The sequence below is a fragment of the Sycon ciliatum genome, chromosome 7 (assembly GCF_964019385.1).
Source record: "Sycon ciliatum chromosome 7, ocSycCili1.1, whole genome shotgun sequence".
NCBI lineage: Eukaryota > Metazoa > Porifera > Calcarea > Leucosolenida > Sycettidae > Sycon > Sycon ciliatum.
In genome coordinates, this window is record NC_088649.1 from 14755780 (window position 1) to 14782595 (window position 26816).

Genomic DNA, 26816 nt, shown 5'->3' on the forward strand with positions numbered 1-26816 from the left:
GGTGGGCGTTTGCAGCGATGTGGGCGTTTGCAGCGGACTTTACGGTACGGGTGGATCACAGAACTACGGCCAGGTGGCACAAGCACTCGTATGGCCAGATGGCACAAATACAGGTGGATTGCACAAATATGGCCAGATGGCACAAGCACTCGTATGGCCGGACGGTACAAATACGGGTGGCTCACAGAACTACGGCCAGGTGGCACAAGCACTCGCATGGCCGCATAGCAGTGTGCAGTACGTACCAGTGGTTGAACTCCAATTTCCAGCGGATTCTGTTCCGGTAGCAGAATCCTTTGGACTGGATTGCAGAGCAACGGGTGCAGCTACAGGGATCAATGACCAGGTGTTGCCTTCATCGTTCTTCACCTGGACAAGTCGAGAACACATGCACACTTGTCAAGTACTGTAAGTCCAACAAAATATTCGGCGCATGTTTATTTTCGGCCCTGTGTAGTTCTTCTCAGTCTCATTGCATTCTTGTCTCCAAGGCAACTGTACACTGTGTTTCTTTGCATTCTTGTCTCCAAGGCAACTGTACACTGTGTTTCATTGCATTCTTGTCTCCAAGGCAACTGCACACTGTGTTTCATTGCATTCTTGTCTCCAAGGCAACTGTACACTGTGTTTCATTGCATTCTTGTCTCCAAGGCAACTGTACACTGTGTTTCATTGCATTCTTGTCTCCAAGGCAACTGTACACTGTGTTTCCCCAATTATAAGTCGCACTTTATTATAACTTTGGACAATCCTTTTAAACGTAAAAATTAATCAATCAATGAATCAAGAACTCAGATGGTGAGCCAAGTAAAAAATTGTAACATGGAAATTGTGGAATGTCTCAGTACTCCTTGTCAGTTTTGTGCTAGATTGTGCACGTCTGACTGTTCAAAATCTGGTTTAGTTGGTGGACTCGATCGCATAACTTGTGCCCACAATTTCCATGTTACAAATCAATGAATCAATCAAACTTGTTATAAGTTGCGGCCCCTTTTCAGGTCTGAGCCAAGTTGCTTCAATGCATTCACATCAGCAGGAAGGCACACTCGATTGTAAGTCGCACACCATTCTTTGCCCTTCAAGGCCATAGTGTAAAACGGTGCGACATACATTCGGGGAAACAGGCCACACTCACCAGGGCCAGTTTCTGAATGTACACGACGAGCCTGGTCTCCGAAGAAACCGACTGCACTTCAGACGGCGCAGTGCCGGTCTCGTCGAGTGCTTTCCCCGCCCACAGCCAATACAGGTGCGTTCCGTCCGACGTGAAGCGCAGCGTGGCGTTTGTGTACAGCCCGGTGCCGAGTGGGTCGGTCGTCGAGCTGGCGGAGTCGTCGTCGCTGCTGGTGGCAGGTGGCGTCACGCGTAGGTCCACATCGGCTATGGGCTGCTCGCACAAGACGCACGCATGCACACACATACACACACACGCACACACACACGCACACACACACACACACACACACACACACACACACACACACACACACAAGAACATACTGTACAACACGTTATTTTCGGCGCGATTACAATTTCGGTAAAGGAGCCGGACACCTCTATTTAGATTACAGCTGAAACCTGACAGGTCCCTGACATCGAAATTTAAATACACCTAAAATGACACGTCATACAGTTGCAAAAACAGCTCAGCTCATTCAACACGCCGACATGCATGTCTAGCATACGAGTACTGTGCAGGAGGAAGTTATCGGACGGAATTTATTTCCGTACGATTTCGTACACGGCCTCTTTTGTACTAAAATTAATTCCGTACTAAAATTTGTTCATGTGAAATTATGTACACTATACGTGCGTACTGCATGCGAACACGTGCATTTAGCATGCAGCGCTGTACGAAAATAAAAAAACCGTACGAAACGTCGAAATTCGGCTTTGTCCGAAAATAATCCCGTCCGAAAATTTCCTGCTGTACAGTACTTTCCTAATCACCAGGTGAAATTTTTAAAACAAATGGTGAAGTGAAACATACGCGGCATGTACAAAACTGGAATCACGTACCATCAGAGTGTCTTCGTCTAGCACGGTAGCGAAGGCTTTGCAGCCTGTCTGGAAATCAAACGGCCCAACTTCGGTAAGCGGCCGAATGTCGCACGGCTCCTTTACGTACACGTAGAGCAACTGGCCAGCCACGTACACCGGTATGCCTTCTGGCAAATCCTTATTGCTAGCGTAGACGTGCGCCCTGGACAACGTGGGATGACGTGCGCATGCCCATGCACACACACACCCATGCACCCACGCACGCACCCACGCACGCACCCACGCACGCGCGCACACACACACGCACACACACACACACACACACACACACACACACACACACACACATGTAAGCACACACACATAAACATACGCACCACACACACACCATTTGACCATTCAACGCCCATCACCGGAGGCGATGATAGCAATGCTACAGCAGAAGCCATAGCAGCTTGTGCTGGGACTGCACCATTCAACAGCTTGCAAGGCTAAAGAATTGACCGCCACTATACAGCCTGGTCTACACCACACAGCTATGACGTGGCTTTCTCCGGCCAGTGAATCCATACGTTTTGGTCTTTTGTTCATTTTTTTAACGCACACACATCACACGATTCTTCAATGGTGTTTTGAGAACATGTTTGGTAATACAGTCTTCTAAATAGTTCGATGCCTCCAATAGTTGTGTCTGATGTAAGTGTGGGTTTGCGAGGGAACCGGTAAAACATTTGGTCCTTCGAGCCGGATCCGACAGGTTTCGACAGGTAGTGTCAGCGGTGGCAAAGGCGTTTCCGCCACCACCAGGGTTTGTGACTCGTAGTTTTGCGCCACGCCATTATGATACGAGCATGTGTGAAGCTCCTGTTCAGGAACTTGAGGACCGCTGGAAAGAGTTACTTCGTCGCAGAACTAACCTCCGTAGATGCCACACGCGGATAAGTAACCGCTTGCGAACACTGATTGCTTGCTCGTCGCCGTCTCGCCGATATTTGCAGCCTGATGTCCGTGAATTGGAATTTGTACAGTCAGAGCTGAATTCGGTTTTAGAGATTACGCGCAGCATGTTGGAATCCCAAGAGAGTAAACAACTGCTGAATGATTTGGACGAATGGGAGGCGAAATTTGATAAGGAGAGTGTTGGTGTGATGGCTGCTGCTGAGGCGATTTTGGATTCGCCTGTTGAGTCTGTTTCTGGCCACGTGGCATCAGGCCAAATCAGCAGTCGCAGAACAGGTCACCCCTGTGCCACCGTTAACATCACCGCACATGCGGCCTGTGCCACCGATCCCAGCACCACGCACACGGCCAACACCACCACTACCGAAGCCACGTGTAGTCTGAGCAGCAGAGCAACGTCAGTTGACTATAGTGCTCCAATGAGTAGACTTTCTGAGTGGTCTCCTCATCCGGAACCTGCTGTGGAGCTCTATGTGCATGATTGGCTTGCCAGTATGCAACGCCCACATGGGGTCAGTTCGTTACACCACCTAAAGCCTCTGGAGCTGCCCAAGTTGAGCGGAAGCGCGCAACAGTTTGTGCCGTCGCGTCAATCGTTCAAGCGGCTGGTGGATGAGGATCGCTACGTATCCGACGATTATAAGCTGGCTAGGCTAAAGGAGGCGCTCCAAGGAAGCTCGGCTGAGGACATTGTGGCCGAGATGTTTGACGGGCCAGGCGTGTACGCTGCTGCTTGGCCAGAACTTGACCAGTGGTATGGGGGAGAAGACCGCCACCTGGCACTACAGGAGAAGGCGATCCTGAACCATCCCAGAATCGCAGACCGTGATTCAGAAGCCCTGCGGAAATTTGCTGCCAAGCTCAGAAACATGCTCATGAACGAACATCAGCGGCGAGTGGTCGCGGGTGGACACTGAAGCGCTTCGCGGGTGGACGACACTGATGCGCATCTGTCGTGGAGTCGGTTTCAGGAGTCGGTGAATACTGAAGGCCGCCATCACCATCAGAGCTTGTGCAGCTGTCAAGGAATCACCATCATCCAGCTCCTCGCCAGGTCAGCACGCCACGTCCTGTTGTCTTCGTTTGTCGCGTTAGTTCTTTCCAAATTTTGTATTTTGTTCATCGTATCTCTCTCTTTCTCTTTCCCTGTTTCCCCCGTCCCCGGTCCACATCCTCTCTCTTTCCCCTTTATCATGTCCCTCGGTCGATTTTCCTCGTTCGTGGATGCTGCATGATGTAGTCTTCTGCCACCCTTCTGTTATACATGTATATTACTCAGGTTTGGTCTGTTCTGTTCCTTCATTTTGTCCTTCATCATTACTTTCCTGTTTTTTTTTGTTTTTGCTCTTTTGTGTTTTCGTTTTTGTTTTGTCCTCCCCTCTCTCATTTTTGTACGGACACGTGGCACAGTTTGGCACAAGCGAGGTGGGCAAACCCGCCCACTACGCGGACGTGCTTATAATAATAATATACACATGACACTACATACTCCGGCATGCACCGACTGTTGGTAACCACCCAGGAGAATGAAAGAAAAGTCAGGAGGAGTCTGAGAAAGAGAAGAAAGACGTGTGTGACCATAATCGTCTGGGATCGAATCCGCAACCTATCGATTGGAAATCGCTGCACATACCACTGCACCATATGGCACACACACACACACACACACACACACACGCACCCTCCCCTCCCCCCCCCCCCCCCCCCCCAATAGTCAAGACAGCAGCTGCACAACACGCGGCTGCTCAACAATACCGTAAATTACGGAGTATAAGCCGCAGAGTGCAATGCAAACCGCACACACCCCATATTTTGCCACGAAATACAGACATCTACCTTATTTATAACCGTTAATTTGATCATCGGATTATATGCCGTAGGTGCATGGTGCATGGAAAAACGGCCGTTACGAGCAGGTGGTCACTAAACACAGAGGTCGCTTACACCAGGTTGTAGGGAGGTTTAGTTCCCACGTAACGGAAACGCGTACGTGGGTGATCCACGTAAAGTGGATGAAGGGCACCTACGTTGCAATGTTGTGTTTAGTCACACGGAACAAACAAAATCATGAAGCGAAAGGACCAAACCTGGTCAAAGACGAAGCTACCCGGGCCTAAGAAGCTCATCCAGTATTTTGATTTCGTACTTCGGAAACTTCTTCAGCTGAGCACCCTCACAGCTTGCACAATGCACTCAATTCTGATTTTCACCCACGTTCTAGCGGAACGTGGGTGAGCCTCCATACACGGTATGTCGTGATTCAGAAAACGTCTGTACGTGGGTCACTGAGTATCACGTGGTACACACACGTAAAGTACCCACGGATTACGTGGGACTAAACCTCCCTTGTATTGTACATGTGAGTACGTCCAGCCGCATGTGTGCCACTTCCAGGGCGTCAAGGCGCGTGCTAGTTGACGGCACCAGATACATGTATACACACTCTAAGTCGGATTTCTCCGAACACAACTTAACACTGTACCCTACCTGCAGGTTCCGCGCAGTCCAGTTCCGATTTTCGTCACCCCTTGGCACCACACGTGGGATACGAAGAGAAAAGATCCGTTCGCGGCCAGGTTGGTCGGCACGCCTAGAAGCACAGCAAACCGGAGCAAGCAAGCAGGCATGACGAGGCGGGGCACGTTTGGCCGTCTTACATCGTTGCTAAAGTTACATCTGTGCTCAGTGTTCAGTGTGCAGTGCAGTACAGCCGTCACTCTTTAATCCCACCATCACTGCTGCGTCTCGGTGCAGCGCCTGCTCAGCAGTTGTCACGTTTGCCCTAGTCTCCGTACCATTGTCTTTCACTACTCTTTATGAGCTGGGCATGGGAAGAGTGTGTTGCTCCCTACATGGGAGCTCGCGGTTTTCCTGCCGACTTGAATTCTCACTTGGGTATGGGAACATAATAAAATAAATTTAAAAAAATCCAGCATTTTCAAAAGATCAAAACCCTCTACAAATCAGCATAATATTCAATTACCAAAATGTCCCTTTCGTGCACACTGCGGCAGTAAATCAGATTTTCTAACCCAGCAGAATACTCTAATTAATTTCAGAAATTTTAGGTGCTCAATATTTTCGGTATGAGGGCAAAAGGCCAGGTTAGGTGAACAGAAATTTTAGGTACAGAGAACCAGTTCCCTATTGGATTATGTGCGTTAGTGTTTGTTGGGTGTATTGAAATTTTAGGTACGAAACAAAGGCACCGAAAATACCGAAAATAAAAGTACACCAAAAACTTGTGAAATTACAGTATCCGTAGCACAAACCCTACCCACATATAAAGGGAATATTGTAAGCTCGTAGCTAGCTGTACTGATGAGGCCTTTTGTGGCGGAAACAGCATGCTGTCTTCAGCATCGGGTATTACGCTCCTCGACATTTGTTTCGTTGAACGCTCTCGGTAGGCTGCTCTCGTCCTGCTGCTGCATTACGCATTGCCCCGCTACTTTTCGTAGTTAGAGCACTCTGGCGCTAGAGCGATGAGCTATCTTAATGTCTGCGGTGCCCCTTTGCACCATGGCTGGTAGCTCGGCCTATTTAAAGCTTGTAGCTGTTATGATGAGGCCTTTGTGGCCGAAACAGCTTGCTGTCTACAGCATTGGGTATTACGCGGTATTAATAATCCACTCATTGACTGATCGCTTCGAGAAGAAGGAAACGAAAACGTCCACAGACCTGCCAACTTCAATTCGTCCGTGGTACGGAGGTGTCCCTCCAGGTGTGGGGCAGCCCGCAGGGAGGCCTGCTGACCTCAACATGTAGGGGTAAACAAATTAAGCATGTTGACCATGCATACATGCACCAGTACCCCCCCCCCAGGGTGCAGAGTGCCAGTTGTTAAACTAACAGCTCCACTACTACACATCATGCATGGTCAGCAAGAATCTGCGCTGAGTAGGGAGGGTTTTCAATTCTGGTCAGGAGATGGGAGGAGACGTTTCAAGAACATCGACGGAATCGGTAGATCTCCCCGGCGGATAGGGAGACTTGGCGTCTCCGGCTGCACGGTTAAAGGGGAAGTTAAGGCAAAAATCAAAATTTCACCAGTTGTAGTCTTCGGGGTGCTGAGTCGAATGGTCTTGGTCCGAGAAAGCTGAGACGCTCCCTTCCTACTTGAATCCCAATCGAACTCGCGCACTTCCACCGAAACTGGGTGACTGCGCCCTACGAGATGGGGATTTGTATGCAAAATGTCACTAAAAGCGCCATTTCGTTCTTATAAAAGCACGGATGACCGCGATTGGCCCATATGTTGTAGTCTTTTGGACGCTGAGTCGACTGGTTTTGGTCCGAAAAGGCTGCGATGCAGCGTTCCTCCTTTATTCCCAATCGAACATGGTTGAAGAAGCGGTCACGTGCTCCAGGGTGCCAAAATCACCTGGTCACCACGCCAGCAGGCGACAACTTTCACACCAAGGTTCAACTCGAGTGACAGGACTGCACCCAAAAAAGGTCAAAACAGGCTGTAAGTTGTACCCTGCAGGCACGGTGACCAGGTGACTGGTGTACGCAGGAGCACGTGATCGCTTGTTCAACCATGTTCGATTGGGAATTAGGGGCGAACGCTGCATCGCAGCCTTTTCGGACCAAAACCAGTCGACTCAGCGTCCAAAAGACTACAACATATGGGCCAATCGCGGTCATCCGTGCTTTTATAAGAACGAAATGGCGCTTTTAGTGACATTTTGCATACAAATCCCCATCTCGTAGGGCGCAGTCACCCAGTTTCGGTGGAAGTGCGCGAGTTCGATTGGGATTCAAGTAGGAAGGGAGCGTCTCAGCTTTCTCGGATCAAGACCATTCGACTCAGCACCCCGAAGACTACAACTGGTGAAATTTTGATTTTTGCCTTAACTTCCCCTTTAATCACATGCGGGGTGTTCCGTCTCGGAATGACGGGACTCGACAGGGTCGTCGGACACGGCACGGTCACTTACGGTACTGACTGTGCCACTCCTTGCCCCCTGGTACCCTGTGAAAAAAGCCCATTGCGCAATGACCTAATTTGCACCATAAACACCCCACACAGCCACCGGGGCATGGTCGTCTGGGGGTGTTGAACAGTGCATTGCTGATCCCAGCGTACTCACAAGCATTACTCATACCTTCCATATTTGGCAATGCACAACGGGCTTATTTATAAAAGGCACTGATCTGGGCTCGAAATTTCGAAATTTGTCACCAGAGGAGACACGCCAACACCATGAGTAAATTGCACTTCGGTTGGCTGACCATACCACCCTAAAATACCTTCCGACTCCCCTGCTCACAGCACCGGCAGCGGCCCAAGTGCAACAATCCCTCACACACTCACTCGCCTTTGCACGAAGACCTTAGGGTCTGTTGGGAATGCCCAAGTAAAAATAACAAAATAAAATACAATAATGGACTCGGATGGAGAGCCAAGGATTAATTTATAGAAAAGAAAAAGGACCACGGAAACTAACACCACCAGTTACTAAACAATCAGCTCATGCGATAACACTGCACGACACTGACCAATGGTACATTATAGCGTATTGTAGTATCTTGGTCCTTTTTCTTTTCTATGAAATACAACACTTTCTACATTACCCTGATCAGCACCCGGCGCTAATTTGGACAGCGAAGGGCTGTTCAAGCGCCACTCCGCTACGAATAGGCAATCGAGCAGATACGGGGGCACTGTCGTCCGTTGCCCGGCATAGGAATTGAAGTGTTGAACGACGGTCTTCAGCGGTAGACGTTGCTCGTCCGCTCCTGCCTGCTCTTGGAGCAGGCCCGCTAGCTGAACCAGTGCCAAGCAGGATCGCCTGGGAGTCAGACAGACGGACGGCCATAGAGACGGGCGGACAGACAGACATATAGGCAGACAGACATACACACAGATGGACGGACAGACATACACACAGATGGACGGACAGACATACACACAGATGGACGGACAGACATACACACAGATGGACGGACAGACATACACACAGATGGACGGACAGACATACACACAGATGGACGGACAGACATACACACAGACGGACGGACAGACGGGCGGATATACACACATATGGACAGCCTGCAAAAGTGCATACTTTGCAACGACCTGATACTTGAAAACTTGACTGAAAAGTTACTGCGTACCCGTTATCTTTATCGGTTAACCGTTAATTCTTCGTAACCGGTCTGCAACCGGTTAATCGGACTAACCATTTGAGCCCTAATTATTATTATTACAGAACAGAACAACAAGGACAATCAAGGTATTATTATTACGCGCATTCCCGCTGCAGCGTCAACCAAGCAGTTATGCTTGATCCACGCGTTCGCTTATGCTGGACATTGAAACAGAGCAGGGGAAGTATGCCCTAAAATCAAATTTTCATCAGTTGTAGTCTTCTTCGGGGTGCCGAGTCAAATGGTCTTGGTCCGAGGAAGCTGAGACGCTCGCTTCTTCCTTTATTCCCAATCGAACTCGCCACTTCCACCGAAACTGGGTGCAATGCAGCGTTTGGCCCTTATTCCCAATCGAACACGGTTGAGTAAGCGGTCGCGTGCTCGTGCGTCCGCCAGTCATCTGGTCACCGTGCCCGCAGGATACAACTTACAGCGTGTTTGGGCGGGTTCCTGTCACTCGAGTTGAACCTTGGTGTGAAAGTTGTAGCCTGCAGGCACGGTGACCAGGTACTGAAAGGCTAGGCGTGACCGAATAGAATCTTGGTTGGACGGAAACAAATGAGCACACGAAGCACAGAAGCCATATACAATGTTCTAGTAGTTTTGTCGACTTGCAAAGTAATGGTACGAAAGGCCCAGTCGAAACTATAACATTATTTATGGCTTCTGTGCTGCGTGTGCTGATATGCGCGATACTACAACACTCAGATCTCTACACTGTATGATGACCTTTGCTGTACATGGCTATATACATGTATTATTATATACACAATCTGCGGACAGAACTGTTTCGTCCTTTGTGGACTCGTCAGCGCAGCACAGAGGAAATGAGGCCGAAACTGGTAGCAATGAAAAATAAATTTTCCAAAGCCAGATTTAAACCAGGCCCGAACGTACCTTGCCAGAGTGCTCAAACTGACAAGATTACTATAAACAGATGGGTACAGTATTATGACGCAAAAATCCGATTACGCTCGACCAAGACCCTATGCAGAGCTGGATCCAGCGTCGCACACTCTGGGGGGTTATGTACTCTTGCTACCGCACAGCACTCGGCCGCATGCACTCGACTGCATGCACTCGGCCACACAGCACTCGGCCGCACTGCACTCGACTGCATGCACTCGGCCACACAGCACTCGGCCGCACAGCACTCGGCCGCACTGCACTCGACTGCATGCACTCGGCCGCACTGCACTCGACCCCACAGCATTCGGTCGCACAGCGCCCGGCCGCACAGCGCCCGGCCGCACAGCACTCGACCTCACACTGCCCTCGGCCACACAGCACTCTACCACACAGCACTCGACCGCACAGCACTCGGGCGCACAGCACTCGGGCGCACAGCACTCGGGCGCACAGCACTCGGCCGCACGGCACCCGGCCGCACGGCACCCGGTCGCACGGCGCTCGGCCACACGGCACTCGGCCACACAGCACTCTATCACACAGCACTCGGCCACACAGCACACTGCACTCCACCGCACAGCACTCCACCGCACAGCACCTGGCCGCGTGCACTCGACCCACGCAATCGGATCCGGTCGAGTAGCCCTGTACTGCACCGGCCGACACCCACAGGCCCACAGTATACGCTCGCATCTAACCTTCCACAAACGAGGGTGGACAGTGCTGCCAGGACCAATAGCTTAGTCCTCTCGGCTGAACCAGCAGCCTTCGGTTCACAGTCAGACTCTGAAACGCCGGCGGCGTATGCTGCACGCGCCTGCTCGTAGAACGCCATCAGGGTGTTCATCAGGTCGTCCCAGACCTCCGGTGATTCGCATGGGAACCCACCGGATGACACAGCCAAGGGAGACAGGGTTGACAGGATTTTCTCGCAGATGCTCACGGCGTCTTGCAGTTTCTTATCGCGCTGAATCACCTGCAGCCCGAACCGAACCATGAAGCGGTGGAAATCATCCGCAGGGGCTTTCCCCGTCCCTGCTGGCGACGCCGACATGTAGCTCACGTCCGCGGCGCAGCTGCCGAAGTCGCTGCTTCTGTCCGGTGGCGGGTCAACGCAAATGCCTCCTGTGTCAGGTATTCGTCGCTGCTGTTCGCGCAATCGACGGTTCTCGGTCACGAAATATAGCAGCCGCGTCCACTGAGACTGCAGGGCATGGCAACTAGATAGTCTAAAAGGCTGCAAATCCAAGTCCCTGTCCTGTCGGGCCGAGTTGACGCACTGCGAGAAGCGAGCTTCGAGCTTCTCTGCATCTGTTTTCGCGCAGTCAGCAGCATCACTAGCATCACTAGCATCACCTGCCGCTGGTGCGCTTTCTGGACCGCCGGTCCGGGTCGTCGGCTCATGCTCCCATGCGCTGGAAGGAACCGCTGCTTGGCTCGCCGCCCCAGCAACATCACCGAGAAGGTAAATGCTGTGGTGGTCGGCAGCAAACAAGCCGTCTTGAATGTCGCGAATGCGCGGGTTCGGGCTAGTATTCAGTACATATGCCATTTCGAGAACAAAAAAACTTCTCCTCAGCCTGTGAAGACTGAGTAGAGAGTCCTCACGCGGACCTAAATAACTGCCAGCTGAAAGCGAGGCATCCAAAAGAAGGGGAAACCATCTAAAATTAGAGAGCGCTCAGGCCAGGGTGCCGTGAAAGTAGCAGGAAGGAAAGTAAGAAAAGTATTTCTCTGAGCTGTGCAACCTGATTTTACACTAATACAGGGTGAAGTCGAGATACACTGTCCTGCAAAAAGTGGGACGAAACGCGAGTCGGATGTCGAAAAGGCAAGAACGTGGCGCTCCCATGACGTCATGTCCACATGATTTCGCGCCATCTGTAGTTATCTGCAAAATTATAATAATAATTATTTTATATTATATTCATGATCTGCCGATATGCATGCGCGCGCTATCATCGATGCATCATGGACACTGACAGTCTGTGTGGCCTTACACATATGTGTGGACTCTGTGGTGTGGACTGTGGAGTCAGCATGAGAATGACATGATCATGATGATGAGAGCGCGTCAGACTCAGAGCGTGGAGAGAGACTCATGACTCATTACATCACCTTTTGTACAGTAGCTACATACTAACATACCGTTACTAGCTATGCTAGCTGTTGTTTGTGCAGCAAGACAAAAATATTCATTGTTGAGGGAATGAAAACTTTTTGTCAGTGGAGAAAGACACGTAGAAAGTTTCGACCAGAATACACAAAGAAGCATTCCCCACCACTCTGATCTGCTGCAGTGCTGGTGCCTGATTGCCGGAGGATCATGGAGTCGGAGAGACGATCGCACGGGGAGTCATCGGACGCAGGTGCATCGCCAGGTGGTGATCGAGATCAAGATAGACCGTCGCAGTCAACGCCTGAGTTCTCCTGTCACATTTGCCTTGAGACAGCAAACGATCCCGTCGTCAGTCGCTGCGGCCATTTATTCTGGTACGTTTTGACTAGTGTTCTTGCACCATTGTACCTACGTGGACTTTGCACCCAACGATTCGCTGCCGGCCTTCTACTCAACGAAGTGTCAGCGAGAAGAAAATGTGGAAAATTCAAACCGAAGTTTCGAAACACAGAAATTTTTGTTACGTATGTTTATGTACCCTAAAATACCGTTGATCCCCCCCCCCCCCCCCCGCACACACACACACACACACACTGTGTCGCCATTCCCAGATGGGGTTCTTTCAGCAGGGGGTGGGAATTAGATCTACAAGGCTGTCAAGTACAATAGTACAGTTGTGGCCGCAGAAATCCTCCCCTTGTGCCGGGAGCAGCGCCAAGACTCGTGCAGCCCATGCGGCCCTCGGCTGGGTTTTTGGAGCGTGCATGGCGTAATTGGACTGGAAACACGGCGCTACTTTTGAATTGTGTGTCAAATTTCTTTGGCCACGACTGTGTACACACATGCCCGCACACACACATGCCCCCCCCCCCCCCCCCCCACACACACACACCATGTACCACATGCACACAGACACACACACACACACATGCACGCACACACACACAAACACAATGCACAAGTCGCGGGTAAAGTAGCGGCATGTCGACCCCTAGTCGACTGTGACCCTGTGGTGGTCTACAAGGAAGTACAGATTGGGAAGTTAGGCCTAAAATCAAATTTTTCACCAGTTGTAATCTTCGGGGTACTTAGTCGAATGGTCTTGGTCCGAGGAAGCTGAGACGCTCCCTTCCTCCTTCATTCCCAATCGAACTCGCGCACTTCCACCGAAATTGGGCAACTGCACCCTACTACATGTAGATGGGGATTTGTATGCAAAATGTCACGAAAAGCGACATTTCGTTCTTATAAAGGCACGGATGACCGCGATTGGCCCACATGTTATAGTCTTCCGGACCCTGAGTCGACTGGTTTTGGTCCGAGAAGGCTACGATGCAGCATTCGGCCCTTAATCCCAATCGAATGTAGTTGAATAAGGGATCACGTGCTCATGCGTGCCACAAGTCACCTAGTCACCGTGCCTGCAGGCTACAACTTACAACCTGTTTGGGCGCGTTCCTGTCACTCGAGTTGAACCTGGGTGTGAAAGTTGTTAACGCTGTCGACTTATACTCGGGAAAATACGATATTTGATGTGGGTTTTTTTTCGTGCGCATTTCATTTCTCTAATTTGTGCCCAATTGCCGATTGCATTGTATATATAGTGATTTGTAGAGCTGGGGACAAAGAAAGGTTACCCCGTGCTACTGCTCATGCCATGAGTATGCACCGCTGGGACTTGCGTGCTTGTCAGCGTTGCACTTGCGCCCGGTGAAGCGCGGTTCATTTGAAGGGGTCTCTGCTTTTTTTTTCTTAATTCTCTCTCTCTCTCTCTCTCTCTCTCTCCCACTCCCTCTCCCTCTTTGTGACTCCTGTTTTCTGGCAACCATTATCTCTTCGGCATGGAACGTCACTATTGCCACCATCGGCTGCTGCTGTTTCTGTCGTCATTGCTCGTGGCTGACGTTGGCAACGTTGCGGTCATTACCCACAGCTGGCCTTGTATACATAGGGTGAGTGTGACCGCCTGTGTGTGTGTGTGTGCGTGCGCGCGTGTGGTACATGGTGTGTGTGTGTGCGTGCGCACGTGTGTCTGTGTCTGTGTCTGTCTGTGTGTCTGGATGTGTGTGTCTGTGTGTGTCTGTGTGTGTGTGTGTGTGTGTGTGTGTGTGTGTGTGTGTGTGTGTGTGTGTGTGTGCATGTGTGTGTGTGTGTGTGTGTGCGTGTGTGTGTCTGTGTGCATGTGTGTGTGTGTGTGCATGTGTGTGTGTTAGGGGTGAAAGTTGGCACTGAGATCCCGAGTTCGAGTACTCTGATTTTCTCCGATCGAATATTCGAGTATTCGAGTATTCTTGATATCCTAAAAAATCGCACACCAAGGGCCTTAATAATCACATGATACAACCCTGATTGAACCAATCGGCAGTCCTTTTCTCGAGTGTATTGATTGGTGGGTCATTTGGGCTCTCTCTACTGGTGAACAAATGTTAACCACACAGTCTGCACATCAATATCTGCCGACTGCTGCTGTGAAACTGCAGATTTCTGTGGTAAATGCATGTACCATGTATGAGCGAGTACTAGTACTCTGATCTATTCCGAGTACGATTATAATAATAATATTTGAAAAATCCAAACGAGTATTCGAATATTCGGTATAATTGTTTCACCCCTAGTGTGTGTGCATTCTCCTGGGTGGTTACCAACAGCCAGTGCATGCCGGAGTATGTGGTGTGATGTGTGTGCGTGAAAAAAAATGAAAAAGACCAAAAAGTAGGTATTCACTGGCCAGACAAAGCCACTTCATGGCTGTGTGGTGTAGACCAGGCTGAATAGTGTCGGTCAATTCTTTAGCCTTGCAAGCTGTTGAATGGTGCAATCCCAGCACAAGCTGCTATGGCTTCTGCTGTAGCATCGCTATCATCGCCTCCGGCGAAGGGCGTCCAATGGTCCAATGGTGTGTGTGTGTGTGCATATGTTTGTGTGTACGTGTCTGTATCTGTGTGTGCATGTCCCTGCTTGTGCCTATGTCTCTTTTGGATCTTGTTTGCTACTCTTACTGGAGTTTGACTGCTAGCGGTAACTAATGTGCCAGGAGAATGTTGCAATCATGTGTGCTATTCTGTGTGACTGAACACTCCAATCATGGTGTGTGTGTGCGTATGTGTGCGTTTGTGTGTGTGTGTGTGTGCACGCGCGTGTGCGTGTGTGTGTGTGCACACGCGCGTGTGTGTGTGCACGCGCGTGTGCGTGTGTGTGTATGTGTGCGTGTGTATGTGTATGTGTGTGTATGTGCGTGTGTATGCGTATGTTTACATTGTACAGTGGATGGAGACCGAGCGAGGAAACCAATGTCCCGTCTGCAAGGCTGGAATCAGTGAAGAAAACGTCGTGCCCATCTATCTGGGTGGCAGGACGGCAGATAATGATGACCCGAGGTGGGGCTTTGCAACCGGTTTCTTTCCTTTGCCTGTGTGCTATCTGCGCTGTACTGGATGATTTCTGACAGCATGTAGCTGCAGAAATTCACCATAGCTCCGAAACGAACCGCGTCACCAAACACAAGCTTCACTCCACTCTACGCATGTCACACGCTGGGATTAAATCTTGGATCCGCCTGGAAATAAAACAGCGGTAGCATCTTTGCAATAGCACAATAGTAAAGCCTAGTTCACATTTGACGCAACGCCGACGGTACGGGACGTAAGGGCTTGTCGGGAGGGCTGGGGTGAGTTGTAAAATCCTGTACGATTCGTACGACACGACATGCAGCAGTCGTTGCGACGTTCACCGTCGAACGGCGCGAGTCATAATGCACGGTCCGTGACGGGGTGACTTTTGGACCTAATTTCTCGTTTTTCGGGACTTCTTTTCAATTATTTCTCCTTGAAAGAAGCGGAATCAAGTTCACAATACCAGTTTTTCATGAAGACCAAAAAATTAGCCCTGAAAGTTGTGGCATTCAAGTAATAGCCCCAGGAAATGATAGAATAGTTCGTCTGTCACGCTTCTGAACTATCCCTAAATACAATAAGTGACATGAGATCTTATGTTGCTAAAATTCAACTCAAGTCGTGCTAGCCATTCTGTGAGTTATCATGGGAAGCGCAGTGTTCGAAATGCTAAAAATTTCCAAGTACGAATCGGGAGCAGTCGGCGCACGACGCCGTCTCCTGTTCACACTCGAATTGCAGCCGTTTTGTACGCTTGCGTCCCCGTCTACGCCCGTCTACGGTATGAAAAGTTGGATTGATCCAACTCTTCCGGTCGCTTCCCGATCTGTACGGTAGTACGGTTGCGTTCCCGTTCCTGGTGTTCACATTGGACGCCGTCAGACCGTCCCGTCGCTTCCCGTCGATCCTTACGTCGCGCCCCGTCGAATGTGAACTAGGCTTAAGAGTGTTCCGTCAAGTCAGTGGGAAGAAGCGAGCAGCATTCTTACGATTTCGGGACGATTTGTTTGCATCGTTCAAGTAACCGTTTCCCGTTTGGTCAGAAATGCGTATGTGTGTGGGTGTGTTCGCGCTCGTGTGTGTGTGTGCGTGCGCGTGTGTGTATGTGTGTGTGTGTGTGTGCACGCACACGTGTTTGCATTATGTGTGTGCGTTTACGTGTGTGTGTGTGTGTGCGTGTGTGTTTGTGTGCGTGCTCGTGCTTGTGTCTGTCTGTGTGTTCTTTTACACGTATCTGTATGCTCATACTCACTTTCTTTTCTTCCTGTGTGTTACATCAACGTGCTCCCAACAACAGAAAGCGTGCCCCACCTCGACCGCAAGGACAACGACCAGCTCCCGACCCGAACCATGCCGGTGCTGATGGCGGTCTGTTTGGTGGTGGCGGCAACAATGGATTCCACTTTTCGCTGGGATTTGGAGCGTTCCCGTTTTTCGGCCTTCACGCTACGGTTAGTTTATGGTCTTGTTCTAGGAGGTCCCCTTTTGGCAGTGTCTGTATTTGTGACCTCTACGAGTTCCCTTTTGCGCTGTGTCCATGCGGACCGCGCGTGCACTGCGCAGGTTGCACCACTGCACGCATGCGCATGATTTATTATCCTGCAGACCTTCTTGTCTTTCTGGTTGCTTTTCATGAACCTCTCCTTGGAACTAGGTCGAATGCGTTCTGCCCTGAGGTGTGTGATGATTGTGGGGACGTGAACGTGAGAGATCGGAGAAGCCCATCGTCGGGACTAAAAAGAAGAAAAAAACCGACGATAGTCTGATTGGATAACAGACGCCCAATTTCGAAAATTTTATGCACAAAGTGATCACAGATTTTATGTAGTATAGATGCTGGCCTAACGGTTTTTTGAAACCAGAGGTCTGGACTTTTGAAACGCACTATAGGTCTAACGATGTTGCTTTTAATGGGTTGACTATGATGATGATATCCCTGTATGTGTGTGTGTGTGTGTGTGTGTGTGTTTGAATTTTTGTGTGTGGGTGTGGGTGTCTGTGCATGTCTGTGTATGTGTGTCTGTGTGTCTTGCATGCATGTGTGTGTATATGTGTTTGCACGTTCGTTTGGCGGCTCAGCAAAATTTCGGAAATCCATTCGCCGCGCATCATCATCCGCAGCAGCATGCACGTAAGGCAAATGCTACCGCGTGTTTGTGTGTGTGTGTGTGTGTGTGTGTGTGTGTGTGTGTGTGTGTGTGCACTTGCACGTGCGTGTGTGTGTGGTGTGTTCTGCATGTTTGTATGTGGTTGGGGGGGGGGGGGGGGGGGGGAGCATGCAGTTGCATGATAATTATTATTATTATTATGCACCTGCATGATACTATCCCCCACCACCACCACCATTAGCTGGTGATTCTGATCCCTTTTGGATTGGCCAGCTGTCACAGTGTGTATCTTTGAAATGTCCATAGCTCTGAATCACATACGTTTTAATGGGAACAGACCATTGATATGGCATGTGATGGCACTATTTTCACTAAAAGTAACAAAAGAGTCGTAACATTTCCACTAAACCTCACCCAAAAAGCGCAAGGTACTGGTGGGGAGAAGTGCCCGTAACCTTGGTGTCCGGATAGCTGCGGTATGAGTGTGTGCACTTGACGTACCAAGTTTTGGAAATTGGGTGCAGTCACTACTAGGCTAGGGGTCAAACGGGTGTACCGGGTACCGGGTACCCGCCCGTTAATCTTTTTTTTTTTTTTTTTTTTTTTTTTTTTCCAAGAGAATTGAGGCCTCTTGTACGGGCAAAACAAAATAAAATTGGAATGAGTATATTTATAAGGTAAAGTGGCGCAATTGCGCACTTTCTACATAGAAAAGTGGCATACCCAAAGAAGTTGAAAGTGACAAAATGTTCTATGCCCAAAGAAGTTGAAAGTGACGAAATGTTCTGAAGGTGATAACGAAACGCACACCGGGGATAATACTAGTAAACAAAATGAATAGCTTCAGACAGGCAAGTGACATTCTGAGGCAACCAGGGTTGCGGAGGCCATGGGAACGGCTGCATGCGGCCGACCTCGCGATGGCCTCTCAAGCAAGCGATGGCTGAACGAATCAGGGCGGTACTGAGCCGGCACCTGACGTAGGCCATCATCACAGAGAAGGGCTCTTTCCGCTTCTCACTGAGCATCGCTGCAAGCCGTTTGTAGAAAGCACTGGCTGCCTTCCCCTGCCCTCCAATGGCACTGAATACAAGGGGAACAAAACAGCGTGCTCCACCTCTCGCACTCTCTCCTCATAGTGTCGGCGCTTCTCTCCTTCATGTTTGGCATAGGTAGCAGAGAGGGAGTGAGCCAGGTTTGAGCTAGCCAAAGGGTTGAAAATCCGCACATCGAAAAAGGTTCGCTCAAACCGGCCACCCCACACTCCGCTAGCCGCTACATCCAGACGAGCGCCATCCTCTCGGATCGCAGTGCGATGGTGGAATCTCTCCCCTGCCAGCGGTTGCGGACCGGGCTCCATGACAACGTTGTGGGCCACCTCGTTGAGCAGGCTCGCGGTCACATCACGCAGCTCATTGTGTCGGAGTGCTGGATAGCCGCCGGTTGGACATGAAAGTGCATGCTGCCACAGACACGGTGCTGAGGCAGATGCGATGGGGTCCATCCATAGCGGACGAATACTCCGTCTCGAAAGGCCTGCTTGTGGAGGATGCAGAAGTAAGATACATTCATCGTGTATATATGACTGTCACGACATAGAGATGGATACAAGGATAAATACCGCTCGAGCTGACCAGTGGTGAAGTATTCACACGTCATCCGGTAGACGCAGAGCATGATCAAGCAGCAAACGGGGATTCTCCACAGATATCACAACTAGCAAAGATCAATCTCATCTTCATCCCAATCCTGAGATAAAGCGATCATGTAGTTGGATTTTGCGATGGTCCTATCTTCTTCGAGCGCACCCACTTCCAGCTTGAGTGCGTTTACGTCTTGATCAGCTCGTAACTTCCTCTCAAGAGCCGCCTCCAATTTCTTCTTAGCTAACTTCTTCTCTTTCTTAAATGTTTCGTACACCCTTTGTGTGTGTGTGTCACACTCAAGGGTACTTGACTAGAAGTTAACTCAATCTGCGTATCCATATCTTTGTCAGAGCTTTCAACCTGAATCGGAATCTCTGAATATAGAGAGTATGAACGACCGCGCTATTGCTTTTATACGCATCATGACATTGCATGTCGACATGACATACCATGATATGCATCATGCGTCATACCATAACATCATGCCCGTTAATCTCAGGTACCGTTAGTAAAAGGGTGCCCGTCTGTTAAAGGAGCTTGGATTTCGATTATCCTATCATATCAATTGCACGCCAAGACTCAAAATAGGAGTGCGGATACTCTTTTCCTTTTTCCTGTGCACTCCCGCTTTCGACTTTGTCCGGCAGGAGCAGGCTGAAAGACACTCGTTCTCTCCACTCTAGTGCAAGTAAAAATCCTCGTACTGGAGGTTTTTGATTGCGATGTGAGAAAATGCAAGACTTGAAACTCGTTCGAGGTGGCAGCTGCTGAGTTGCTAGAAAGTTATGATGGTTCTCCGACACCAATATGTATGGCAGCTGAGTTACTAGAAAGTTACGATGGTTCTCCGACATCGAACCTGCCACAGTACTTGAAGGTGAACTAGGCTGAGTGACCAGTCGGAGTGTCACACACGGTGATGTCCGTAGGTGGTAGCTATGATACTCATGCTAATACAGTAGGTATGGGTTATAGCGTGGGTGTTTGAAAAACGACTTTCTATTCTTATTTCCGATATTTCTTACACACGATAAATCAAGTGTGACATATTATATATCGTGTGCATGTGCGCAGAGGCAGGAAGACCATCGTACATACAAGGTAGTGCTACTGTGCATGCGGCTGGTCACAGTCACATAGGCTTACCATGTGGCTATGCAACATGAGTTACATGACCACAATAGTTGAACCTGCAGCACTACGACCCAACGCGAGTCAGATCAGAACTGCTTTGGACGGATGTTATTACTACAGGCGATATACTTTGTACTGATCTGGCATGTTTCGCTACACAAAGTCCATTCTTAGGACCGATATATTCTACTGTACGATAAAATTGCTTGTAAGAATAAATGTGCACATGAAATCCATGTTATGATTATGAAAACATGCGAGTTCATTCTTGTAGGCAGTATATTCTTTGACACGGCCACGCTATAACCGATACGCACTTTAATTTGTTCTTTCAATCGACGAGCTTGGTTTAGTTGAAAAGTAGTTCGAAATATTGCATACAAGATTACGGATTTGTGAAGATTCGTTTCACGAGTTCAACGAGCTAGCACTAGCAACTAGCTGGCCAGCAGCACATCAGCTGTGTCAGGCACCCCAGCTAGCTATGGGTGCGAACATCTTCTGAATGTGAAGAGTACCAGTTCTCTGCGAACATAGCAAATAGGATTGCGCGAGATCACGGAAGTTTTGCTAAACTACTCTGTCCTTGCATGGCTTGAATCACATCGATCTGCAGTTGATTTGCGTACATGTATCAAAATACATGTAGCACTAGGACCATGTACGATTGTAACTGCCTGTGAAGTTATGTACATGGGCAAATGTACGGATGACATTCATTTGGAACTTCATTGCCATAATATTATTATGAGACACGAATCAATTGCGAATCATAATGTGGTATCAAAATACAACCTGAGAATATACAAATTTAAATCATGATTTATGTGAGAAATACGCAAAAAAATAATATGGCAGCTAAAGGGTACCCAGTAGTGGTTGCGACTTTGGCGATAATTTGTAAGAAAGGGTTTGCTCCCCACACCGGAGCTCGCGCTATTCCGCCGACTTTACTTGACACTTGACTGACTCACGACTGCAATCCAGAGCACACGAGAAGTCCATCGAACCTTCGACTCGGCAAACCTGCAAGAAAGCACCACTCCCTGCTCAATACACAGTGTTTCGGGGAATTCACCCAAAGGGTACCCGTTAAGAAAATTACCCGTTGGTTAGTTAAAGGTACACCCGTTTGACCCCTAGTCACTACCGACAGTGACACAATGAACCACATCGTGCAAACACAGTGAGTGAGTGCGTGCGATTATGCACGCGGATCGATCCATGAATCGATTCGCGCTATTCACATCACCCCATGTGAATAGGGTGAATGGATTCCGAATCGATTCCAGGGCTTATGACATGAAAATCGAACGACTTGAATGCATGCGAATGGATTCATGAATCGATTCAAGTGTGTAATCGAACGCGCTCAGTGTGAAAGAGTACAGAGTCCACAGGCATTGCCATAAGCACAACAATATACCCGGATGGAGAGCCAAGGATTAATTTATAGAAAAGAAAAAGGACCAAGGAACTACAAGTTACGCTATAATGTCCACTAACACCAGCAGTTACTAAACAATCAGCTCATGCGATAACATTGCACGACGCTGATTGACGGTTCTGACGTTCGATAAATTTATCCTTCGCTCTCAATAACAGCCCATACATGTGGGAACATGCAGGTTTAAGATAGATGTGTGACTGCTCCCTTTCCCGAACATTCTTCTCATCCGAACACCTTGGAAACAGACCGCGCCCCGATGGGTGCGGATAATCGGCACTCTACTGTATGGTCGAAACATTACCATTTGTCAGTAACGTATCACATCTTGCTCATGTGGCGTTTCTCAGCTATCCACTGTTGTACGGTGGAAACTTTGGGAAATTTTATTTTTCATTGCTATCAGTTTCGGCCTCATTTTCTCGGTGCTGCGCTGATGAGTCCACAAAGGACGAAACAGTTCTGTCCGCAGAGTACTAAGTACTGTTGTGCGTTTTCTAGTTGGTCCTTTGCTGGTGTGTCCTCGTCTGGAGGATCAGACTCTTGCTTGATGTCTGTCTCTCCGTTTGTCATGTATGCATACGAATGTAGGTACAGTGGAACCTGCCTAAGCCGACCGCTCGAGGGACTTTCAAAATGTGGTCCCTGTGTAGAGGTGGTCTTCTTATCCAAGGAGATTTGACTGGAAATAACATCCATTGGTCGTTGTTTTAGTGGGTTTTTTTGGACGAGTGGTCGCCTTGCCAGGTTTTACTGTTTCTCATTCTCTCTTTCGCCTGCTCTGCTTCCCCGTGCTCAGAACATCTTCACAATGATCCTGACTCGGTAGCGCAGCGAGCCTTTCTCATCTTGGGCGTCCTATGCGTACTGTGGTTACTGCTGTGATGCTAAGGGCGACGTGGTCCGAGGGGTTGTACAGTCGCCATGGTTACTCCCGCACAATCATACTCTGCCCGGCGCGGAGGTGTGGAGTTTGTTGCCAAAGGCGACGTTTCACGCGGATTTGCGTTGGCACAGGTTAGGACGATGCGTCACCCGGCCCTTTGCTGGTCATGTGATTGTCTTTTAGGCGCCCCGCTCTACTGTTTGTGCTAACGTGCTCCGCCCAGCACTTGTTTAGCCGCTTGCAGTGTTGATTGCGTACCCTGTGTGTGAGCCAGGAGTTGCAACGCATTGCCTGGTTGGGCTGTCTGTCAACCTCTCTTCGTTGTGTCTGGTACATTTTTGAAGACTCTACGTCCCACGATCATATTGACACGCTGCCAATGGTGACCGAAGTCTTCATTGATGACATCACAAGTCACGTGATCTTGACCATGATAGTCAAGGTGTATGCAGAGTTGTCACATGACTTCATACTACTGCTATCAAGCATGTCAGTGATGATGTCACTGGTGATGTCATATATGAGGTCACCGGGGAACATCCACTAACGAATCATTGTCTTATGTCTTCCTGATCTGTCTATGAAACTCATTCCCCTCAGCGCGGATAGCATTTTTTTAGCTTACGTGCATTTCTTTCGGTTGTGTGTGTGTGTGTGTGTGTGTGTGTGTGTGTGTGTGTGTGTGTGTGTGTGTGTGTGTGCGTGCGTGTGTGCGCGCATGCCTGTATGTCTGTGTGGGTGGATCCGCGCTTGCAGAAATTAGTACTACATACAACGAGACGATCGTGTCTCTCATCTTTTCTGTACAGTATTTTCTATTTGACAATAATTTTGCTGTCACATTTCACTGCTCGGCCAGTTTTATTTGAACTTCACCTTTTATCTCCTATACCTCTGATTGCAGAACCTGTATTTACATCGGTATTGCTGCCACCGGACTAGCTATATTTCCCCTACCCATATTGAAAAACCACTCTCACATTCACAAGCCATCTTCTAATGTCTTCTAGCCATGGTGCTCTCTCCTGCTGCCGCTTTTTACTTACTCTTTGTTTGCTGCTCTGTGCCATTGAACGCACGTGTGTGCAGTGGAATATCCGAATAGCTCTTGTAAATTGACCAGCCACCTGTCCCCCAGCGGACCGCTAGAACTTGGACCAGAGGGTTTTGTGTACGCAGCCATGAACCTGTACGGCCTAGGTGTGCAGAGAATTCTAGAACCAGCAGCTGTGTGCACGCGGATATCGCAGTGCTCCGCAAGCATTACTTGTCCCTTCAAACCAGGGAGTTGTGATTTTACCACTCTTATGTGTAGGTAGTAGTGGTTGCATGGGCAGTTTATGGCTGGGGTACATCATCGGGTCCTGGGTTGTTTACTGTATTGGTAGCGGTACACGTGATTGTATGTCCTACCACCTTGTATATGTACATAATGTTCATGTATGTGGTCGAACCAGAGAGTCGTCGAGTGCCAAAAAGCAGTGGATGACTCTCAGCTGGGTCGAGCTCTCACCTCGAATTAATGATCTGGTTATGCACCGCATGGAAAGTGATGCAGCAATAAAAGTGAGTTGTGATAGCTACCCATTCATGAGGCCGCGGTCACACATGTACAGTCAGTGCTGGCCAAAGAAATCCAACCTCCTGAATGAAATAGCGCAGCCCTAGCACTACACATACTGGTCTGTGCAGTCTAACGCGGCGCTACACTATTCATGAGGTTGGATTTCTTTGGCCAGCACTGTCCATCTACTTGAGATCTATGCCACTATGGAGCCACTGTAGCTGTGTCGCAAGAATAGGCAGCATCGTGAAAACTGCGAGTGGCAGAAAACTTGTGAGAAAAGTCAAATCTGCTAAGTAGTTACATGCTCTGTGGATGCGTGTAGACCTACATGACTTTAGACCGGGGAGTAGTAAAGTACTTACTACTCCCCGTCTTCTCTTTGCTGTGGCACAGTCCACCCGGCCCAGGGAGTTGTATAAATACATATTTTAAAATAAATTAAATAAAACAACTTTACTTCCTGGTCCAAACCATAGTCCACATCACACCCAGTAGGTCTACTTACAGTGCGTAGTAGGCCTAGCCCAAATTTGCCGGCAATTCTTCCAGCAAAATATCGAATTTTCCAACGAAAAGAAATTGCTGGCAAATTCCGAGCAAAAATTAATATCGAATTTACAGAGGATCCGGGTGTGTTTTGGCAATTTTTATTCAAATTTCTTTGGTTTCATTGGGCCAACGTCGTGCTGAAATAGCTCGTGCAGGTTGTCAGTGGTACATAAATTTGAAATCATGCTACCAAATCCGTAATACTGACACCATTATAAGTTTTGCTTTCCTCATCAGAGTCACCATCCACTTTTACCAAAGTAGACAGTTCATTCGAAGCCATTTTTTGCCACAAAGCAGGAGCAAAATGGAGCAAAATATCGGAAACGAAAGGCAATGCCTAGCAAAATATGGAAAGTGATCGGGCAAAATGTGCCGGCAAAATATCGAAGCGCCCCGAGCAAATTTGGGCTAGGCCTAGTGCGTAGTCTATAGAGTACCGTATTGCAGCCTGCGACGCTGACCAGCATCCGTGATGGCACCTGATCATTACACGCCAGTATGCCGCATGTAGTAAACTAAAGCAAAGCATTTCGGAGTAACCTTGACAACAGATCAACGTGCTCAACACAAGTGCCGACTGGTGAGCACTGGTGAGCCCTGCAAAGCCTTATCACACATTGGGTTCAGTGGCAATAGCAGTGTCTCTACTCAGAGTGGCTTGCAGCTCTGCAATGGCCTGGAGATAAGTGCTTTAGCTGCTTAGGGGCCGTCCATAAATACATGTACCTCGGTATTTACTTAAAGACGTCTAGACTAGAGGCGTTTCTTTCTTGACCCACCCACCCATCCCCAGAAACGCCCCTCAAAAATGCAGAAAATACCACTCATAATAACCACTATACTATGCACACATACATTTACATTGTATACATGTACCATACAGACGACTCCACTTATAACGAACTCGCATATTATAGCGAATTTCGTGATATACGTGTAGCTATTACTAGTATTAGCGAACCCTTGTCCATGTCACTGTTTGAACGCATACAAAATTAATAATAATTGACCGTTTACAATACAGTCATGTACATGTACATGTACAGTTGCGCTCACTGAAATCCGACCCGAAGTGCAAAGCTGGTGCCCTGGACCAGTTCCGATTACATCATTGTATTTGTACATGTGTACGTCCAGCCGCATTCGTGCCACTTCCAGGGCGCCAAGGGCATTATAGCAATAAAAACTGCTTTATGGCAGTTTTCTAAAAAAGGTTATTGTGTTCTAGTCCATGGACCCCGTCTAAAAAGTAAGAAATTAACGAAATGTGATAGCCGAAAATTCAAATTTCACACAAAACCTCACAATAATCACAACACTTGAAATGCTGCTTTCAACACTAAACTTGTACTGCACCAACAATTGGCAACATGCATGTCATGCATGCATAGGAAAGAGGATCACGAGGGGAAAAGGTCTTCTACATGTAGCTTTTCATTCTGTGTGTGATTATTGTGAGGTTTTGTGTGAAATTTTAATTTTCGGCTATCACATTTCGTTAATTTCTTACTTTTTAGACGGGGTCCATGGACTAGAACACAATAACCTTTTTTAGAAAACTGCCATAAAGCAGTTTTTATTGCTATAATTTCTTTTGTTTTTTTCTGTCACCAATCAATGGAATGCCCTATATCAATATGTAAATTTAAACTAAATGATGGCCTTCACATCATATCAAGAGATCAATACCGTATTATACGCATTGATGTGCAAGCCTTTTCTTGCAGAAAATGGCAAAATGCATGTTCTTCTGCGGGGAAACATGTGAGTAGTACGTAGTGGTGGACAGTGGTGATACATTTTTTATACGGAGGTCATTCTGTGCATGTTGCTCTAGCAGAATTTCATGACTCTGTCATAAAATTGTCTTGCCTTTCAGATAATTCAAATCTCCCCACCCTCGATCAGATTTATTTGAGAAATGTAACCAGGTGCGTGT

General features: G+C 48.6%; 2 protein-coding genes across 2 annotated transcripts in view; one reads left to right on the forward strand and one right to left on the reverse strand.

Annotated features, from left to right (window-relative positions):
* LOC135821072 (uncharacterized) overlaps nt 1-11779 on the reverse strand; it is a 78579-nt gene extending 66800 nt beyond the window's left edge. The window contains exons 1-6 of the mRNA XM_065334136.1: nt 10725-11779; nt 8542-8759; nt 5449-5551; nt 2020-2203; nt 1136-1387; nt 246-369 (exon numbers count right to left, since the gene is read on the reverse strand). Of these exons, the coding sequence (XP_065190208.1) occupies nt 246-369; nt 1136-1387; nt 2020-2203; nt 5449-5551; nt 8542-8759; nt 10725-11578 (1735 nt within the window). The 5' untranslated portion in view covers nt 11579-11779. The remainder of the gene's footprint in view (nt 1-245; nt 370-1135; nt 1388-2019; nt 2204-5448; nt 5552-8541; nt 8760-10724) is intronic.
* Nucleotides 11780-12210: 431 nt separating this feature from the next.
* LOC135821075 (E3 ubiquitin-protein ligase RNF185-like) lies at nt 12211-23877 on the forward strand. The gene is made up of 6 exons (XM_065334138.1): nt 12211-12519; nt 14079-14097; nt 15410-15522; nt 16835-16988; nt 17617-17668; nt 22672-23877. Exons 1-6 carry the CDS (start codon nt 12353-12355, stop codon nt 22755-22757), a joined length of 591 nt encoding a protein of 196 aa, XP_065190210.1. The 5' UTR covers nt 12211-12352; the 3' UTR covers nt 22758-23877.
* Nucleotides 23878-26816: the final 2939 nt, after the last annotated feature.

Bases quoted from the DNA above. Each gene is read 5' to 3' on its own strand.
- LOC135821075 (XM_065334138.1), top strand. From the start codon at position 12,353: ATGGAGTCGGAGAGACGATCGCACGGGGAGTCATCGGACGCAGGTGCA. The intron at 16,989-17,616 runs GTTAGTTTATGG...TTGGCGGCTCAG, and splicing joins TTTTCGGCCTTCACGCTACG to CAAAATTTCGGAAATCCATT. The intron at 17,669-22,671 runs GTAAGGCAAATG...CCCCGTGCTCAG, and splicing joins TCATCCGCAGCAGCATGCAC to AACATCTTCACAATGATCCT.